We start from the raw sequence: 20,022 nt of genomic DNA on the forward strand, positions 1-20,022 counted from the left end.
AAAGGGGATTCAGCATCTTTCTTGTGTGTACTCTAAAGTACCAAGAACGTATCTAGAAGCCTGTGTTTCAGGCAGTTGTTCTAATTGCACTCTCTGTGATATATTAACTGTTGTCTTCAGTATATCAGCCTGATGATTCATGTTTATCAAAGACTACTCACAAATTTCTGAAGAAAAAAGTCAGATGTACTGCACAATCAGTTGCATTATTACATAATGGATACAGTGTGGTTTGGAGCCATTTGACTGTTGATTAGATTTGATTGTTCTTATACATACAGTTTTGCTGTGGGTTGCCATAGTGATTCAGCAGGGGGTTTCTAGTATTTTTCACAAATGAGAAATGTTGTAATGACCTGTCTGTTCTTCTGTAATTCCACTGTATATCTCATTCTCTTCCCTCCATCTGCCAGGTACTTATATCTGAAGGCCTAGGAAGGTATGCAAAGGACCCTAACTTTGTTTCAGCTACAAAACACGAAATTGCTGATGCATGTGATATGACTATTGATGAGATGGAAAGTGCAGCAAGTAATCTTCTCAATGGAAATATTAGCAATGGGACCAATGGGGATATGTTTCCCATTTTAAGCAGACAAGATTATGAACTTCAAGATTTTGGTCCTGGCTACAGTGATGAAGAACCAGAAACGGGACGATATGAAGAAGACTTAGCTGATGAAATGATATGCATTACAAGCTTATAGTATTTAGCAAGGAAAATGATTCTAATAACAGAAAAAGTGCCTCATAGTTTAAAGATGCTAGGCACTAGCTGGAGTGAATAACCAATCAAGTTTTGTACAAGTGATGTCACACCTCAAGGAAGCCATAACCAATAAATTTATTATCTCCAGGTTGCCGAAATGTGATCAGAGCTGCAGGACGTCGTCTCCTCCCACAGAATCTTCAGTTCCTCTGTAGGAATGAGGTTATTTTGAACCCAAGCAGATTGTGACAATCAGGTTTTTTGAGGGCTAGAGTGGGATTCTGAGGTGTAATATCTTGCCTGTCTTTCAACCTTGTGCTGCTGTCCTTCCTAGTAGAGCAGGGTTTTGTCAATGAAAACGTCTGTGTAAGTCTGGCACAAAATTGTGTGGGAAATAGCAACAAGAGATGAGTGATGACAACCAACAATGTCATTACCTCAGTACTCAATAGCATATCAGCTACCCATTGCATATCCATTCTAAAGTTGTTTTCAAATTTGCCTCCTGATTTCTTTTCTTAATGCTCTTCTAAAATACAGTTTGTCATGCTCTACCTGTTAGAGATCGATGGAAAAAGAAGTTATATAAAGAGTAATCTGTCATATGTAACACCAGTTTACATAGGAAAATATCATTCAGATAGTCTGTTTTATGACTATCACGTTAAGGGCAAAATATACTGGAATAAATGCATTCTTACTAATGCACTTGCAACCAGGTTATAGTAGAATTAGATAAGATAGTTTGCTAAAAATTATATAGTAGAAATTATTGTAAATGAATTGTAATATACAATGATTTGTATTTGTAAAGAGATGTTCTATATTTTGTAATTATTGTACCGTAATTGAACTGCAGCAATATTTATGGACCCTAATTATTGTAACTCTCCACAGAATTCTAGATAGAAGTATTTTTACTTGGAATATATAGATCTATAGCATAAATATTTAAATAGAGCCACCTCTCTCAGTGTAAATCTCTTTTTGGGATAAAGTGTCAAGTTTGAACTTGGCAACAGAAGAGATTTTTTTTTTTTTTTTAATTACCTAATTGAGTCAAATGAATCTCTTTGCATAAGGGATGCACAGTTGACTATTTACAATCTTATACTTGGAAAGGTATAATATTTATGTTATTTTAACATTTTGATTGAAAACCAAGCTCTAATTTTATTTTTTTATTAATTCCATGGTAAAAATAAGCATTAAAATCCTAAAAAAAATTGGCAAGTTCATGCCAGGATATTACTGGTCATGAGACAATTCATTTTGACAAAGTATGTTATCCATATACCCTACTTTGACAGAAAGCATCTCGGGCAGAAATTTATTTCACAGGTAAATGAAAATGGTTTACTTCAGTAGTACTTACTCTGCTTGGAAAGAGAAGAAATATGATAAAATGATTCTTCACAGAACCAAAAACCTTGATATAAGTAGTACACTATTGCCTCTACCTTTCTGTTGTTCTGTGTGTCCTATTTCAAAGATTTATTTTTATGCAACCAAGAGAGGGCTTAGATATTGTTCACAATGCAGTAAAACCCTGAAATGACTTTGAGGCTGAAATGTCCTTGGAGGAAAATCAAAAAACACTGAAAGCTACTGTCTATTTTGTTAGCACTGGATAACAAAGACTTGTTCTAACAAGTTATCTTATCAGGTTTTACCTGTAGATCATATGCTAGATAGCAATCCAGTTCACATTTTTACAAATGTGATGTTTAAAACATGTCAATAAACATTTTGTACATAATGACAGTTTCCTATGAATAGCTTACAGACTTCCTCTGAAATCATTCTTATTTCAAATGCCAGGATAAGAACTTCAAGGTTTGTAAATTATTTCTTGACCTACATCATTTTGTATTAAAACAAATGCAAAATGTTCTTCAAAATAAAACTGTGTAATAATTTTATTATACTTGGGACTCCTTTTACTAATAGTTTTTCACTAAGAAGCTCCAAAAGTAAAATCTCTTTGCACTGTTTGGAGAACGGATGAGAATGTGTGGGATATAGTCATCAGTCTACATTATCATAGTGTGCCAGTCTTTTATGAATGATTGCTGTTAACCACACAGATATGAAGTGATTATAGTGTTCCTATGGAAAAGGTTACTGTTACTCCCCTGCTATCTAGGAGATTATTATTTCGCTAGTTACAGATCTTTGGAAACAATGAGGAAAATCTGACCAAAATCCCCTAAAATGTCAAAACAAATCTTTCATGCTGTCTGCCAGCAAACACTTGGGTAGGTTATGCAGTAGTAAGTCACTCTGTTACACTTTCCCACCTTACAGAAACAAACTTTAGGAGACCAAAATAGAGCCTTCTGGATCTGCTGTCACTCTGAAATGAGTAGTTTTCACTTCCAGCTACTGTGGTGTACCCACTTCTGAAAACCACCCTTAAGGCAACTGAAATTGAACACTGAAAAATGAGGAGGCAAAAAAAAATCCCAGACCAGGTTACTTAACTGCATGGACTTCTGATAGCACATCAAATTTGGCAAATGGAGCTGAGTGACAATCATTTTTCTGATGAGACAGAAAACATTATGCTGACTTCCCTGTATTTTCTTGCCAGTATTGTTAGTCCTCAGCATTCAGTAGTCTGATGAGAGACTCTTTAGGGCAGATATGCTATTTTATGAGAAAATAGTCCTTAAAAAATGCCAAGTAATAAAGGAAACTGAGTTACAAACCATGTTCTGTATAGTTAAGGTTTAAAGGAAAACATATATATATATGGATACATAGAATACCTGTTCAATTTTATAAGTATATCAAAAAAGTAATCAATATACTCACAATTACATGGTAATTGGCATCCTTAAAATACTGCCAATCATAATAATTACTCAATACAAAAACTAGATGTTATCTCAACATTTAAAGCATATTTCATGAGTTTTCAGATTTGTTTGTATATGTATATAATGACGGAAAACATTAGTAAAGAATTAAAAATTGCTAAGTCTTTTACCATGAAGCAAATTCACTGAACAAGTGAATATGTAAAATATATTCCTATTTGAACAGTGTCTCGTTTTTAGAGCTTGGATGACAGAAGAATAGAGACTAAAAACTGTAACGCTGTAATAACATACACTTGGGTTCTCTCTGCAGTAACTTTTCATTTTAACTGTAATTTTTAAAAATGCTTAAATGCTTTTACTAGTCCTCAAAATATGTTTTGTATGTTTATTTTACAGAAAATGCATGTTCCAAGCCCCCTTTCCAGTTCTTCAGTGTTTATATAGCTGCCTCATTTGGTTGCAGCCTAACTGAAATAAGACACTTGGAAAGGATCTTAAGCTGCAGAAACATCAAAAGTTCTGGTGTACAAAACCTTGAGTGGCATTACATGAATTAAATGTAATGCAGTTTTATAAATGCTGCTATTTTCTGCTGCCTTTTAAAAGCACCTTGAATTGAAATATGTGTACAAAAGAAACACTTTGGTCACTTTTCTTTCTTAATCTCATTGTCTCCAGCCAGAGACCTCCAACTGTGTCTGAAGCATCTGCAGCAAGCTATTACCATGGAAATGCTGGTGTGCTCACTCGCAGTACCGTTGCTGGTTCAAGCCATGCTGGCAGGTCTAGTAACTTCCAAATTCTTACATCAAACAGCTTTTACAGTTAACTGGTTTTGAATACATTATGTAGTATCATCTCTGCATTTACATAAAAAATATCTGGGTAGAACTGGGAATAATATTCAATTGCACACTGTATTATTTTGTTAAGTAAGTCAAACTCTGGAATTATGAGCCTGTGTTCTGCAATCCCGTATGGTGTAAAAGATGGTTAATTTTACCTAGCAGACTGCCAGTGCTCCACAGAGCATATTAGAATACCTTGTACCTGTTCTAAGTATCCCTTAGCAGACTTGACTCAGCTAGAAGTAAGAACAATTTTAACAGGAATTCACTATCAGCAACCAGGTCCAATGCAGGAGAAACTAATGGTAGCTTGATGCTACCTAAAGACTTCCCTGGGGCAACAAAGCTTTCAAATACATGAGCTATTTCTTTAGCACTGCATCAAAGGAATGTCATGTGAAGCCTCAACATTCTATAGCATGTCTAGTGAGGCCTAAATTAATAAAGCAACTGCAGTTCACAGCAGCGAAAATATTCAAGTGTTTAGAAAGAGAGGAATCTGCATGGTGTCTATGTATGTTTAGAACTCCAAGAAAAGATGGTGATGTTTCAGAAGAAATGCCTGATTAATCTGATGATTGCACGATGGGGCAATGTGTACCTGAACACAAACACACACGCGGTTTGGGGTGTATATCTAACTTTGCTATGTCCTCATCTTTTTAGAGCTTTTCATAATGGCAGAGGATAGCTCTGTGCATGTTCAGAGATACGTTATGCAAGACAGTGGCTAGTTAATTCTCTGCAGTTGCATAGTAACAATTCCCATCCTGCATGCCTAGAATGGAAATTCAAGTTGTACATCTGCAAATGCAGGAACTTCAGTATTCCATCTTTCCAAATTGCATCCCCTTTCAGCTGCACAGGACTGTGGTAAGTCTCATCAGTATATATTACTCTGAGTATTCTAATACTTTATATTCAAATGACACTAAGATACCTACTGAATACCTTTAAGTGAAAATCTCAAAAGCACAGGTGCTGAATAAAAACTATTTGCCATAAACAGGTACACCATTCACAGTATACGCTTTCTTCAAATGCACAGCTGTCTGAAATGAATTGTCTCATTACAGCACAGCTGTATGAGATGAATTATCTCATTAACAGTTATTCAATCACCTATTACTTAAAATATTCTTGCTCTTCCCCTCATTCCAAAAGAATGCATCACATAGATAGAAAGGTTTTACCTGTCTCCTTTTGGAGCATAGTTCACTGCTATCATCTTCCATCCTCACTAATTTTGTTTATCTTTATGCAGATGCTCTAATGAATTAAGTCCTTTCCCTCAGTTAGCAGCAGGGCTTCCAACCACTGCCTTACAGCAAGCAGCACCAGGTAGAAGTATCTGCCTTAAACATCTGCAGTTGTCCCTCTAGCCAACACCTGAGTCAGCAAGCTTTTTTTACGATCTGCTCAAATGTTGTACAATTCCACCTTTCTTCCCTGGGAAAAAAAAAGTTTATTCTGTTTAGCTCAAGTCCTGAGCAATCTTAGACTACAGAAGCTTTTGCTTTTAAAATTTGACAGCTGCTTAGTCACAAGTTATTTTAGAATACTTAATAAATCCAAACAATTCAATGGATTCAATTTCAGTCAATGAGCTCAGTTTCTTTAGTTGTTTGCTTTTGTTTGTCTGTTTTTTTTTTAAATCAGTACTTGAAAGTTAGATTGATATAGAAAGCAGCCATGAAAACAGCCATGAATGATCTTATATCTTGCTATACACATCTGAAGATAATATAACGAATATACAAATTCTGTATATATAACAAAAAATATAAATATCAGGCCCTGTTCTACATTTTTCAGGAAAGTAAGTTTCTGGTAACTTATATATGTCTTCTTTCTGAATACGATACAATTCAGACTCCTAGGTTTGGTGAAGTCTGATTTTCAGTGAGGATGTGTAAACTGTACATTCCTTCATAAAAAAAAAAACCCCACATTTGACAAATCCTGAACACATGCAGGTTCCTCTCTCTCCTGTTAATTCTGATATGAACTAGTTTGGCCTGTGAATATGAAATTGTATAAATGCTTACTTAACCTTTCTTTGCAGGATGTGGGGATTACTGACTAGCTGTTATCCTGGGTAACACTCTCACAGCAGCCAAAGTCCTTCCTTTAAATAACAAGGCATACTATAATAGCACACATTAATCTCTCCTATTCCTCATGATATTGCACGGTAGTTTTGGTTTATGTGCACAACTGTCTTGTCATTTAGAAATAGCTTCTCTTCTACAAAAGATTTTAATTGTACCACAAAAGGTCCAGAGGAGGCCACGAAAATGCTCTGCGGGCTGGAGCACCTCTCCTATGAAGTCAAGCTGAGAGAGCTGGAGTTGTTCAGCACTGAGAAGAGAGACTCCAGGGAGACCTCAGAGCAGCCTTCCAGTACCTAAAAGGAGCCTACAAGAAAGCTGGAGAGGGACTTTTTACAAGGACATGTAGCGACAGGACAAGGGGGAATTGCTTTAAACTGACAGAGGGGAGATTTAGATTAGACATTAGGAAGAAGTTCTTTACTGTGAGGGTGGTGAGGCACTGGCACAGGTTGCTCAGTGAAGTTGTGAATGCCCCATCCCTGTTAAATAAAATAAGCTGCTTAAGCCACCTGATCAGAAAAGAAAAAAAAAAAAGAATAGCTAGAGAAGAGAATGGTTCAAACTGTTATTTTAAAAGGATACATTGTTTTGCATGGTATTTATTTTGTTGGTGTGTTCAGTATGAGACACCAATGTGCTGATGAAAGCTTAAGTAGCAAAAGATCTAGGGGGTGAGAACATTTGTTTATCTCTGTGTTTCCAAGGTCTTAGGCTTATATACAGGAACATTCTTCTCCTGAAGCGATGGGAGGCCCTTAATTATATCTGCAGCTTTCTCTGCTATCATAATAGTTGGGGCATTCAAATTTCCAGTTACAATACTAGGCATTATTGAAGCATCTACTACTCTTAAGTTTTCAACACCAATAACTTTTGTTTGGGGATCGACTACAGCACTGCTGTCTGAAAGCTGACCCATTTTACAGGTGCAGGAAGGATGATAAGCACTGTCTACCTTCTGCCTTATGAAAGCATCTATTTCTTTGTCAGACTGAACATGGTTTCCTGGTTGAATTTCAGGACCCCGAAATTTTTCAAAAGCTTTCTGAGCAAAGATCTCTCTGGTCAACTTGACACACTGGCGGAATTCCCAAATATCTCTTTCTGTATGGAGAGAAAATAAGAAAACTGTAAGTACACCCTTAATTTAGGAATACATACAGAGTGCATAACAGAAAAAAATAACATCAAAGCGAAAAAGCTGGAGGGAAGTCTCTCACTCTGAAAACCATAATAAAGTGGGATGTTTTTCAAAGTCACAGATATTTACACTCATTGTGAACAAAACCGTCACTTACACTGCACAGTCCCAAAAGGAAATAGGTGAGTTACGAAGAATTGCTCTTTATTTCACTCTACCCACTGTCTAGCCGAGGACACTAGTCTCAGCATAAAGCAAGTGAGATCTATTCCTTCACAAGCAGAGGAGGGGATGAAATGAACTATATGATGCAGCAAACACTAAGAACCCTGACTGCATCCCCAACAGGTAATTCCTTTTGGTTTATACGGTGCTTTGCGCAATGGCCTCTTTTAATAGTTGCTGCCTTTTATGAGAAATAAATAACAATGCACCAACCAGAACTTCTGGTGTTGAGCAGATACGGAAATCTGCTACTGAAATGGGCAGGAAGTAAGTTGACATCAGAGCAAGGAGAGGCTACATTTACCTGTTGACATGTAGTTAGGCTCAATGATGGGATGGTCATTTGGGTCTGTACTCTTCAGCTTTAGCCAGCCCACACTCGTGCTCCTCATGGGTCCCACATGGACCTGCAACACCCACACTACACTTATGATGCAATCCCATGAGACATATTTCCAAATTCAGTATGAAGTTTGTTTTTTCAATTTGGACAGTCTTTACAAATTAATCAAATGTAAACATTAAAGGGAGCTAATGGAAAATGCCATTGAACATTTTTCCATTTTATATAAATTTGCAGTAAATATGATATTCCATAAGGGAAGGGAATATACCTGTCTTACCAACTCACAGCTGTTCTTTTAATTTGAAATACAACCATTCCCATTTAGCAATAGCAGAGCATTCTAATGCAATCAGCAAGCAGACCTATCATCACTGAAGAGATTAGCAAGAAGTAAAAGGTATATTCAAGAACAGTTCCCCAGCATTAGCACACACTTTTGGATCAAGATCATAGTCTAAAATGGGTCTTGGATTTATGCCAATGAATATGTGAGTGGCCTCATACATTCTCACTTAAACCTTTGACTAAACTGCAGTGGAACACCTCATTTTAGTTTTTGTACAGCATCTAGCCCGAAGGTGTCCTAATCACTAGCGCTATGGTGCTTCGCTACTGCAAATATTTAAACAGCAGTTCAATACTTGCCTACCTTCCCAGAGATAAAAAGTAAAAATTTTGATAGCAATATCAAATAACAAGCTCATGGTTTTTTCCCCCATGTTGGAGGTTAAGCCAGCTCTTTTGTGTTATACTGAACAAAATATTCTTAGTTATATAGCCAAATTATCAATATTTATAATAAAGCATAAGCCTTCTTGCTAATCACTACAAAATATTACTGGAATATGTCCTTCAACAACTCACCTGGTAAGCTTCCATTGTGGAAGCAACCCGACCATGATCAATCACCTGAGATGGGAGAAAGTGGAACTGAATGTCAGGGTGAGGAACCCCTGGTTCACTTCGGATAAACCCACCAGATTCTAAGTGGGCAGTCGCTCCCTCACCTAGAGAGTGTAAATGAGAGAGAATATGCCATTAAAAGACCTCGAAAAAGCAAGAAATCCACTTCTTAACCCTTGGTTTCACTACTATGAATAATTTGTATATAATGTGGCAATTAAAAGGAACATAAATCCATTTTGAACAGCTTGTAATTTAAGCAACGTGAATCACTTTCGTCTGCTTCTTAATCACTAGATACATATAAATATGCATAACTTTGGAAATTCCACTTATTTGAGAGTGGGATGTTACAGCTATCTCACTGTAATTGGCAGGCCTAGGGTCTAACTCCAGAGGCAGGTTTGGTCCCAGGATCCTAACAGATGTGAAGGGAACTGACTGCAGCATCGTGACACTACTGCACTGCATGCTCCACGACATGCAGGATAGTTATCAGTCACAGCTAACAGGCAGAGCCATCCACAGCACCTGCCCTGAAGGGGAAAGATGAAGAGCCTACAATTCACCTCATATTATGTTATTTTCATATCCATTTAAAACTGTAAATTAGCGCTCAATATTTACTTGCATGGTAAAAAGCCACACATACCCAGCATAAGTTGTCAAATACTAACACCATAATTCAGATACAATAACTATTTTGAAATATTCTGATTTAGAAAGAAAGAAATAGTTTAAGTCCATTTGCAAGCTCCAGTTATTTCCCAAAACATAAAAATAAAAAATATATGAAGGCTCCCAGGCTTTGGAATTCATGGATAAAAGACTGTAATAATTCTAAATCAATCAATGGTAGAATGATTGCATACTTTGTTTCATACCTGTAAACTTCCAAAGCCATTCTAGACCAATTCTCACCATGTTAACTGGCTTTTGTGCATTGTATAGTGTAATAGGTTTGGTGCACTTTTGCTGGATGTACACTTCTAAATGATCTTGAAGATTCTGGCCTACTCCTGGGGAGGAGGGAGAAGAAATGAGGAGAGAGGGGAGGGGGGAAGTTATTTCACACAGAACAATTATACATAGCATTTGCAACCAGAAAACAGCACAAATGGGAACTAAACTAACCTCTTACAAGGGCAGTGATGACTAAAATCACATCAGCCTTTTGCTCATGTCAGAATAAGATTTTACATAAACATAGCATAACTAGAATGAAAATAGTTAAATGGCAGACGTATCACTTGTTCTAAAATTGCCAGATGACTTCTAAATACAGTACATGTTTTTCTAGTTTTAAGGAAAATTTGGTGTTATTCCTTCTATCTTTGAATATATATATGACAGTGGGAGTTTATACAATCTGTTGTGGATCAAAACTAATTTGAAATTCTAAATTATAAGTATGCTGCTTTATTTTAAAAGTACTCAGTGGCATTTTTCAGAAAGGCATTTTTCACTATTAAATGTGCTGAAGAAAGTGTAGGAGTTTCTTGCTCCGTTCTAAAATCAATGCATGTTTTCCACTGATTTGTAACACTTACTTTTCAGTCTACACAACCTGACATAGAGACAACTGAATTTCATGGCTTCATTTCATTTAGTGATCTTTGAATTGCATCCACAGGAAGATGTAAGGTTAAAAGAAATAAAATTACCAGGAAGGTGGCAAACAACAGGGATCCCCAGTTTTTTTAGATCATCTGCATTGCCAATCCCAGACAACATAAGCAGCTGTGGAGAATTTATGGCACCTCCACTTAAAATAACTTCTTTACTGGCAAAAGCCTAAAATGAAATGAGCACAAAAGTCCTAACATTATTAAGCCTGATCTGAATGCAAGCAACATGTCAAGAGCTTCAAATACGCTATTCTGATCCAGATTAGACACCCTTCCCTCAGATTCTTCTCATTTTAAATGTATTCCTATCCTGCCAGGAGTTTCTGCAGAGAGAAATGATCAAGGTTTCACTTTGATCATTTCTATATTCCCTTCAAATTGTATGTATGGCACACAGACATTCAGCTCAGCCAGTACCATGGCTGCCAGTAAACTCCTCTGCTGCTTGCCAGGAAAAAAATGCCTATGACACTCGGATCAGTCAGCTAAGCATCTCTTCCAGTTTCAGTAACAATTTGTAAATTAAAACTGAAACTCTTAAGGAAGATTTTGAATTCAGAAACATGCTAGCTCAGAAATTATCAAGAGCTTATTTTCTTAATTCAACCAAGACTAATGCTTGGTTTCATAGCTCTGTAGTCTGTAGACTGTAGTCCTCAGAAGCCCCTCAACCACTAAAGCACTATTGGGAGAACTCTGACTGCAGGCACATATATAATTCTGTTTTGCTACTTCTTTCCTGTTGCCACATCTTTTACATTTTGAGTCAGAACTATACCCCTTAGTGCTTTTCACTGTTAAAAGGGAAAACTGCATGAAGTAAGAAAATACTGGTACTCTCCTGCTTTTCCCTCTACTCTTTGGAAGAGGATAATGTGGGTGCACACAACCTCATTCAAACTATCCCCTTCTATTCTAATGAGATGGCTCATGAACACGCACACATTGGATGTACTCCATCCTCCCTCATTACACATATGTTGCCTGTTGAAATGTAAGATATCCTTTATATCCACCCCAAATTTCTAAATAGAAATGGTTGCACATTAGAAAAAAAGATTTGAGATTCACCTGTCCTTAAGAAAGAATAACTGCACCACAGAAGAAACAAAAAGTAAGCAACATTTATATTGTATGCAAATTATAATAATACCTAAGCTAGTCCAGTGTTTTAAAGCAACACACATTTGCAAAAATAATACCATAACATGTATCTGTTAATTCTAATATATCAGTGTGGCCACAGTGAGGAAAAAAATAGATGAGGTACAAAATTATGCCCCTGAACTTCTCGTTAGCAAGCAAAACCCACAACGGTTCAAGGAAACATATCTGGTATTGCTCATTTTCATTCTCTAATTTCATAGAATGTAAGGTGCTGTCATGAGTAGCTCGTTGGTTTTATTTTAGATGAGACATTTAGCTTCCAAAGCAACATTAAAAAGTGCTATTTTTTCCTGGAGTATGGTGAAGCATTAACAGATTAGCATGGAGTGCATACTAACTTGTAGTAATCCTGTCCTTTTTGGATGACACCTCAGCTATACGAAATGATGGTGAATGAGACTGTTGCTAGTAATAAGATCAAAATGTAGTAAGACGATGAATTTTGGTAATTTTTTTCCACACTGTTTACCACTGTTTATCACACTGGCTGACAGATAGCCAGTGCTGATGTTTTTTGTTTGTTATTGTTTTGCTCTGGCCAATCATTAGTATGTTAAAACTAATAACACGGCATATCTGTAAGTGCTGAATCCATACCTAGATATGTATTTTGCATGTTGTACAAATATCATTTACATTTTCTTAGGTACACACAGAACTGGTGCCAGTTTGTTCCAGAGAGTGTTCAAATGATGCTCGTTGGGTCTACACTTACTGCAAAGTCAGCACTGTGGTTATTCCTATTCCACATACAGTCTTTCATTGTGCTTAAAGCTAACATGCAAAGAGGAAAAACAGACTTTGAAACATTACTTAGTCTATGATACATTAAAACATTTTTCCCCTTTAAATACACTTTTCCGCTTGAATCTGAACTCAGCAACTCCAGGAATGTTCAGCCTTCCTTCCCTACTTTTGTCAGAGGATTTACGGGAGTCCTGGGAGCTCTGAGTGTCTACTGAAGTAACAACTAAGTCACTGGCTTGATGAACAGGTTTTGAATCATGCTTGAATCTGGTTTTAATGATCTTTTAACTTTATTGATGACTGATGTAAAAGAGATCCTACCTAAAATAGACTGTAAAAACAAAAACACTTTAATATAATCAAGTGTTTCATTGTGATGTTATTAATAAAATTATTAGCTCTTCCACCCTCACAGGTATAAAATTTTCCAGAAACTAAAAGCAGACAAGCCCTGCAAGTTTCATGTTGGGGGGGAGGGAAATCCTTTGAAGGTGTACTCTAAATATATATTATTCACTATGCATAATTCATAATGTATTAATATGTATGAAAATTCATAGCAATTAAAGAATTTTGTGGTTAAAGTCATCCAGTATTCAGAAGGTCTTTGATCACATGTAATCAGCTTTCCAAGACTTTCTCCAACAGCACTCATCTTGATACTGGCACAGCAACAGCAAGGAGAGACACTGTTTTCACAGACATTTAATAGCTCATGAAAATAATTAAATTTTCTGCAACTTCTGTTTTACATTGTCAAAATTATTATCATTACAATCCACTTAGAAAAGAACAGATTTGTTCTGTGCATTAGAAAATGAAAGAACAGTTTATTTAAATTGCATTTTAACTTTTAGAAGGTGTTCAGTCACAGAACACTTGTCTGTTGAGTCTTGTAAGCCTTGCTGAACTCAAACCATCAAAATTTGTACTCTCTTTAGGATATTACTATTACCCTTTTTAATTGTTTTATAATTGTTTGTGACTAAATATCTTACTAACATACAAGTCCCTTTTAGGCAATTTCCTAGTTACGTACTCCATAATCAGCTGTAATAGTAAAGTGTTAAGGGAAATGGGAATTTTTTAGGTCTTATGAAAGTCAATGGATTGAAAGCTGCATAAAATGAACTGTTTATCCACAGAGGTAAGTTGTAATGGCAATTCAAGCTTCCTTCCGCATGACCTGATGTTCAGTGGAAGTTGGACTGAGACTGAAAAATGTTCATTTCACAAGCAACCGTAAGGCACATTTCATCATTTGTGTTTCATCATTACTATCCCAAAACTCAATACATAATGGCAAAATAAAGTGAATGACTCATTATTTACCTTTGAGTCATCCAGATTTCATTATCTAGCTTTTACAGATTTTCCTATGCCAGAACAGCATTTTCAGAATTGTTTTTCAGAAACATCAGCATTTCAGCACCCTATTCAGTACACTGAGACAGTGCATGATTGCATCACAGGTTCCAAACAGAAACATTACACAGTACTCTTGTGTAACACCAAGTTACGTCTTGCTCCATCAGTACCAAGAGATGGAAATATAATAGAGATATTAATCTCTAAATCGATTCAGCTGAAGTATCACCTACTGTTTTACTGGAAAAGAAAACATAGCATCTGAACAGCGCCACTTCTAATAAAATTTTGTTTTTAAAAGATTGATTTTGCTTTGACTCATACATTTCATACTGGAAAATAAAAATCTCTTACCTTTTTCTTTTGCCCATTTTTCACATACTCAACACCAATGGATTTTGTTCCTTGAAACAAGATTTTTGTTACTAGTGTCCTCTCTGCAGCTGACAGGTTTGGGCGTGATATGGCTGGGCGAAGGTAAGCACTAGCTGTGCTCCATCTTTGACCTACATTGGACAACAAAACAGTCATGTTCGGTATTCATCAAAAATTCTGAAAACCTAGTCTCCTTCCCAAACTTAACTATGAATCAAGATTTGCATGGCAGTGCAATTTTCAGTGAAATACACACTAGCCTAATAGCAAGCTGCTGTGAAATGAAGGGGGTGTAAATACAGAGTGCCATAGCTGTTCAGTGCAACTTATATGTCCATATTCCAAAATGCTTTCTGAAGTTCCACTGGTGGGTCAGGAACACAAATTAAGGACCCCTTTATGATTTACCTTGGTGCACAGTCATGTCCATCCAGCCAAATCCTTCTTGCTGGTAGCCATTCATATCATCTGTGAAGGGATACCCAGCTTGCTGGGTTGCCTCCAGGAATGCATGATGAAGAGGATGGTTTGTTTTCCCTCTTGACACATACAGGGGTCCATTTCCACCTCTATACTGATCTGGCCCCAGTTCATGTGTCTGTGCCTTCTTAAAATAGGGCAAGCAGTGCTCATAGTCCCATCCTATAGCCCCTTCTCTGCTCCATCGATTATAATCTTCTGCATGCCCACGAATGTATACCATTGCATTGAGAGAAGAAGAGCCACCCCACACTCTCCCACGGGGCCAGTATAGAATTCGGTTATCCAGATGCTTTTGTGATGTTGTGTGGTAATACCAGTTATATTTCTCATCACAGAGGTTGTATGTTAATGCAGCAGGCATATGAATCTTCCACATCAGTCTTTTACTACCTAGAAGAGTATCTTTAGGGCCTGCTTCCAAAAGTAGTACAGTACTGAGAGGGTCTTCTGTCAATCTGTTGGCTAATACACACCCTGCTGATCCAGCTCCAACAATGACATAATTATAACAGTTTGCCTTTTCAGAACTAAGCTGGGAAGCTGCATGTGAAATTTTGAACTGTTGTTCGGTGATGCCCAGTATGTTCTTTAACAGAGTTCCTGTTCCTTTGTGCATCTGATTCACAGGACTGCAACATTTAACTCCTTTCATGAAGTATGACATCTTTACTGGTAGTATCACTCTTGCAGAATTTCTAACAAAAATCCAGTGTTTTACCCTGGAAAAGCAAACAAACAAAAATCCTAATTAAGATGTAAGCATTCATATCGTGCATGCTCTCTAAAATGTTGGTAATTTTCTGGTAAAACTGGTGTATTTTATCCATTCTCTCTATCTAAAAGGTTAACAACAATGCTCATAAACCAATAAACATTTACTCTGGAACTTCTCCATAAGTTTGTGACACTCGGTGATATTGCTTAGCCAATTCACAACAATGGAAGTGCTGAGTCTGACCACTGTACCTTCTGGCAGACCAAATCTAGGTCAATGTCTCTACAAAACAAATGTGTAACAGTGAAACTGGTTTTCAGCTACTCCTAAGGGGCTGCTGGGGTTTGAAGCATGTCTCCTAACATAGGGAAAGGCAAAATCTGTTAATCTGTGACTTTCTAAATTATTACTAAAACCAAATCCTGCCTGTGGTTTTTTATGGGTTTTTTTCACTAAAATGTGTCTTAATGAATCACTGAAATAATCAGCTTTTTCTTACTAAAAGGCGGAACAGAACTGTACTCATTTTCTAGGGTGAAATTCTACAATGTAAAGTTTGTGAGAGCACACGAGCCCTTAAGGCCCAACTCTGTATGCAGGCTGATAAACATTAAAAGTCTTCCACATACAGCAATATTTATTTACAATTTGATGTACAATCTCATATGCAAACGTATTGTTTTTTCCTCTTGGGAAAAGGATGGGAAGAAGCATACATCCTTTACTCTTCTTAGGAAAACCTGTAATAGGTTGTACAAACCCTCAAACTCATTCTCACCTGGCTAATTCAAAATTGATCCCAGCTGAAGGTGAGGGGGGTTGTCTTTCTACAGGTGGAGACTATTAAAGGATTTTTTCTTGGAAGAGAAGGTTTGGCAATTTCCTGTGATGCAGCAGAGGAGTTTGAAAACCTCTCTATAGGGGGGTGGGTGTGTGTGTGTTTTGTTTTGTTTGTGATGAAGAGGATTACAAATTCTGAAGCACTTGCAGAACTGGTGGGTTGCAGGACTTTATTGTTGGGTTTGGTAGAATGTGGGCCTGGGCTGTGATAATCTGGAAAAGATACCTTTTCCCTTTAAAGTGATATTTGGTTTGATTTTTTTTTTTCTGGTGGAGATTCACCATGGTGAGGTAAAGTGATCAGCATTACTCCTGAGGAAGTATACCCTCAGATTTTTGTGCTACAGGTGTTCAACATTTAAGTACTGGCTGTTTTATTTTGACATTGTATCTAGAATGCCATTAAATATTACTGTGCCTCCTAACCAGAATTATGGCTGTTAAAAGCCTACAACCTACCTAGTTCTTGGCTGTAAAGAGGGTAGATTCTGCAGAACACCTGGAATCATGTATATCCAGGGACTGACTTTGGTAGTCCTGGAGGCTGTAGTTCTACAGCTTGCTACAGTATAAGCAGTACTGAGCTCCGGAAAATGCTATTTCAAGTGACACTGCAGAGGCAGCATTGATGTTAGAGGATGAAGTGTTTGTGTCTTGGCTCATGCCAGAGTCCTAATACAGAAGTGTAGGCCCTTTGCAAAGCTGATTTGTTAAGAGCCTCTCTCATGTGTAGGCTTTGAAACTCCTAGAAGAATTCAACCTTGTATTGAACAGGTTGGTATCAAGGACTGAGATCATGAAGTCCTGAAATTAGAACATGATAATACTAGTTTCTAAAACAATCTATGTAGCTCTCTAAGCATGCATGGGTTTAGCATAGTTCATGTTCTTCTATAGAAGATAGTCTTGTGGAATTCTGCAGAACACAAGCACGTCAGTCAAAAAGTAACTCAATGCATCTTTGCATTCAACTTTTCCTTAGTTTTACCTCGCTTTTTTGCCAGGGAGAATTTACAAGCTGTGCGGTGTTTCTCAGAACTGTATTTCAGCAGGGATATGCTTTTTCCAGTAACTGGAAAAAATCAAGTTGTTAGTAGGTAGAGTCACCCAAGACTCTGAGATGTGCTAGGGAAGCTGAACCAATTTACCCAGGGAACTACAGTTTTATGGTCACCTCTCAAATATCTTAGTGGCTGTGACAAAACAGAATATGTAGAAATAAGCAGGTTTACACAACATGGTTCTACTGGAATGCTTTGTACTTACCACCAGCAAAAAGTTGGGTTTTGGGCCTTACTGGATATTACTGCATGTCTTCATGAATGTTTAGTAAGATGTTACTCAGGCATCAGTGGACAGACCTGCAGAAATGCATACGGCAGCAACATAAAATATAGTCACTGTATTGCACTGCAGCTTCAAAATATGGAGCTAATTTTTTTAAAGTGCGTATTTACAGATATTACTATTAAACAAAGCCTACGGATAGTGGCCTTACAAGAGGGAGGAGATCAGTAGCATCTCAGCAGGAAAATTCTGTTCCTCCAGAACATTTAATGGTGTACATTTAATAACGTACACCAGGTAGGTAGAATTGGGCAGTGAAGTTCTGAAATTAGGCGTTTGGGGCTCTGTGCATCATCGGTAATTTGTTTCAGAATGCAGTATCAGGCTTGAGTAAGAAATAAACCCTGAGGTGACCCATGTGTACCTACCATTGCGACTCTGTAACTTTACAGATGCTGCTTTGTGAAAATAGACTTCTCTAAGGGCCAGTGAAGCAGTGGAAGGTGAACGATGTGTTACTTTTTTGTTGGGTTGGTTTTGTTTGGGTTTGTTTTGTTTTTTTTTTTTAAGTAAAGGGGGGACACAAAAAAGATACAAAAAGATGTGTAAGAGGCTGCAAAGGGCATTGAAGGGCTAAATTGGCTCACCCTCTCTAAGAAAGCTAAGCAAAAGTTCTAGTATTCAGCCTAGGGACCTTTATCTTAGACTTGTAGCCTACAACAAAGAGAGGGGGGTAGATATCCTGCACACATAGGGAGGAATATATTGAAGAAATGAACAGTAATGACATGGTTCTGTAGGTGGATGAGGTGGCTAATCTAAAAAAGTTACACAAATACCCTCTTTGGCAGATGTAAAATATGACCGTCTCTCAGAGCTGTCCAACAGCACGGACAATACACGGTGTAGCAGAGGAGTGAGACCTTTGCTGGAGGCTTACCCTTCACAGCACTGTGCTGCCAAATCCTGTCAGACCTGTCTGTGTAAGATGCAGAAGGAACAGCCCCTCGGGTAACAGCAGCTCTTGCCTTTTTTCATTTCTTCCCCCACTGCAGACTGTGTACACAGTTTAAATTCACCTGCTGTGAGAGTGTTTTGGACTAACTTTCCCTTCTAATTCTGCTAGTAAGAAAGTTCATTCAGTTACAGAAACCTTGTAAGTTTCATTTTCATGGCTGAACTGTCCAAGCCCACTTACCTCACCGTTTCCTCCTTTAGGAACAAAAGTATGTGCCGGCCTAGGGCATCCGGCTGCTGTGAACTTCTGCGGGCTGCCCGCGGTCCTGCTCGGGGAGCCTGGAGCAGCTCTTGCACCACACAAAGGCCGGGGACTGGGGCGGGCGCTCCGAGAAGGGCGATCACGAGCCTGTCCCGGTCCCCTCCGCAGGATGGGGAGGCCTATGCCTCCCTTAGAGCCGCTTGTGGGTGTGCGGCGTGGCCACCGGCGGTGGAGCTGCGAGAGCCGCGCTGCCGAGCGTCGGCACCCGCTGCCGCTTCGCTCCCCTCTCCCGCCCTCCCCTGGCCCGCCCTTCTCACGGCTCCCAGGGACGCCCGCTAGAGCCTCCTTTGCCCGCCGGCTGCGGCCCCGCTCACTCGCTCGGCCTGCGCAGGCAGTCCCCGCGGTACTTGCCCGCCGCCGCTCCCCAGCGCGGAGCAGGGGGGCAGTCCCTGTGAAGCGATGGGGCCCCCGGTGGGAGGGCGCGGGCTGCGGCGACGGGGCCCCCGCGCTAGGGACTGGCCCCGGCAAGGGGAGAGGTCCGCGGAGGAGCGGGTGGAACTTCCCACGGGAATGCACCCTTTGGCCTGTGAAAGGTGTGTCAGAGCGACTTCGTGCCATTTCGAAACCGGGCACAGCGACAGCGGGCCGAAGTCCGCCGCCTCCCGCACACCGAAACAGGGCTGCGAGCGAGCACTCCCCGCGGCCTCCAGGAGAGGCCGGAGCCGGGGAAGCGGGGCAGCTGAGGCGGCCTCCCGACCCTTCCCGGGCGGGCTTTCACTTTTTCATCCAGCCCATAAGTGGGATAGACAACATTATTTTTCCTCAAACTGTGTCGCCTTGGCTGCAACAGCCATTTTCCAACGGAAGCGCTGGGAGCTGTAACGTGGCGGAGCTGAAGGGGGGAGCAGCTGGAAAGCTGCCGTGAGGAGGGGTCCCGAGGTCTGGTGCGTGCTGGGTTGGCGTGTGGAACCAGCGTTGAAGGGCTGTGCTTGTAACTTGAGCTGGAATTTGCAGTTCAAGGCTTTAATGGCGACCCTGACCTCTGGGATGCATATTTCCAAAACAGGTTGGTTTGGAAGTGA

General features: G+C 38.9%; 2 protein-coding genes across 14 annotated transcripts in view; one reads left to right on the plus strand and one right to left on the minus strand.

Annotated features, from left to right (window-relative positions):
- Positions 1 to 4,393, plus strand: part of CACNA1D (calcium voltage-gated channel subunit alpha1 D) — a 185,519-nt gene extending 181,126 nt beyond the window's left edge. For 12 of the 13 annotated variants that reach the window (XM_030502289.1, XM_030502301.1, XM_030502300.1 and 9 more), the window contains one exon: positions 414 to 2,636. In XM_030502289.1, the coding sequence (XP_030358149.1) occupies positions 414 to 707 (294 nt within the window). In that variant the 3' untranslated portion in view covers positions 708 to 2,636. Of the gene's footprint in view, positions 1 to 413; positions 2,637 to 4,212 lie in introns of those variants that run through there. The other variant, XM_030502297.1, reaches the window with a different exon arrangement.
- CHDH (choline dehydrogenase) lies at positions 826 to 19,337 on the minus strand. Its single transcript, XM_030502310.1, has 9 exons — positions 18,920 to 19,337; positions 17,701 to 17,795; positions 14,805 to 15,598; positions 14,376 to 14,527; positions 10,776 to 10,905; positions 9,996 to 10,130; positions 9,073 to 9,215; positions 8,167 to 8,269; positions 826 to 7,600 (listed from the first exon to the last, which is right to left on the minus strand). Exons 3-9 carry the CDS (start codon positions 15,541 to 15,543, stop codon positions 7,182 to 7,184), a joined length of 1,821 nt encoding a protein of 606 aa, XP_030358170.1. The 5' UTR covers positions 15,544 to 15,598; positions 17,701 to 17,795; positions 18,920 to 19,337; the 3' UTR covers positions 826 to 7,181.
- Between the last annotated feature and the right edge of the window lie 685 nt (positions 19,338 to 20,022).

The sequence above is a fragment of the Strigops habroptila genome, chromosome 11 (genome assembly GCF_004027225.2).
Source record: "Strigops habroptila isolate Jane chromosome 11, bStrHab1.2.pri, whole genome shotgun sequence".
Classification (NCBI taxonomy): domain Eukaryota; kingdom Metazoa; phylum Chordata; class Aves; order Psittaciformes; family Psittacidae; genus Strigops; species Strigops habroptila.

Coding starts and splice junctions, on each gene's coding strand:
- CHDH (XM_030502310.1), bottom strand. CDS start 15,543: ATGTCATACTTCATGAAAGGAGTTAAATGTTGCAGTCCTGTGAATCAG. Junction 10,131..10,775: donor TGTTGTTTGCCACCTTCCTG/GTAATTTTATTT, acceptor CCTCCTCCCCAG/GAGTAGGCCAGAATCTTCAA. Junction 7,601..8,166: donor GCCTAACTACATGTCAACAG/GTAAATGTAGCC, acceptor CTCTCCATACAG/AAAGAGATATTTGGGAATTC.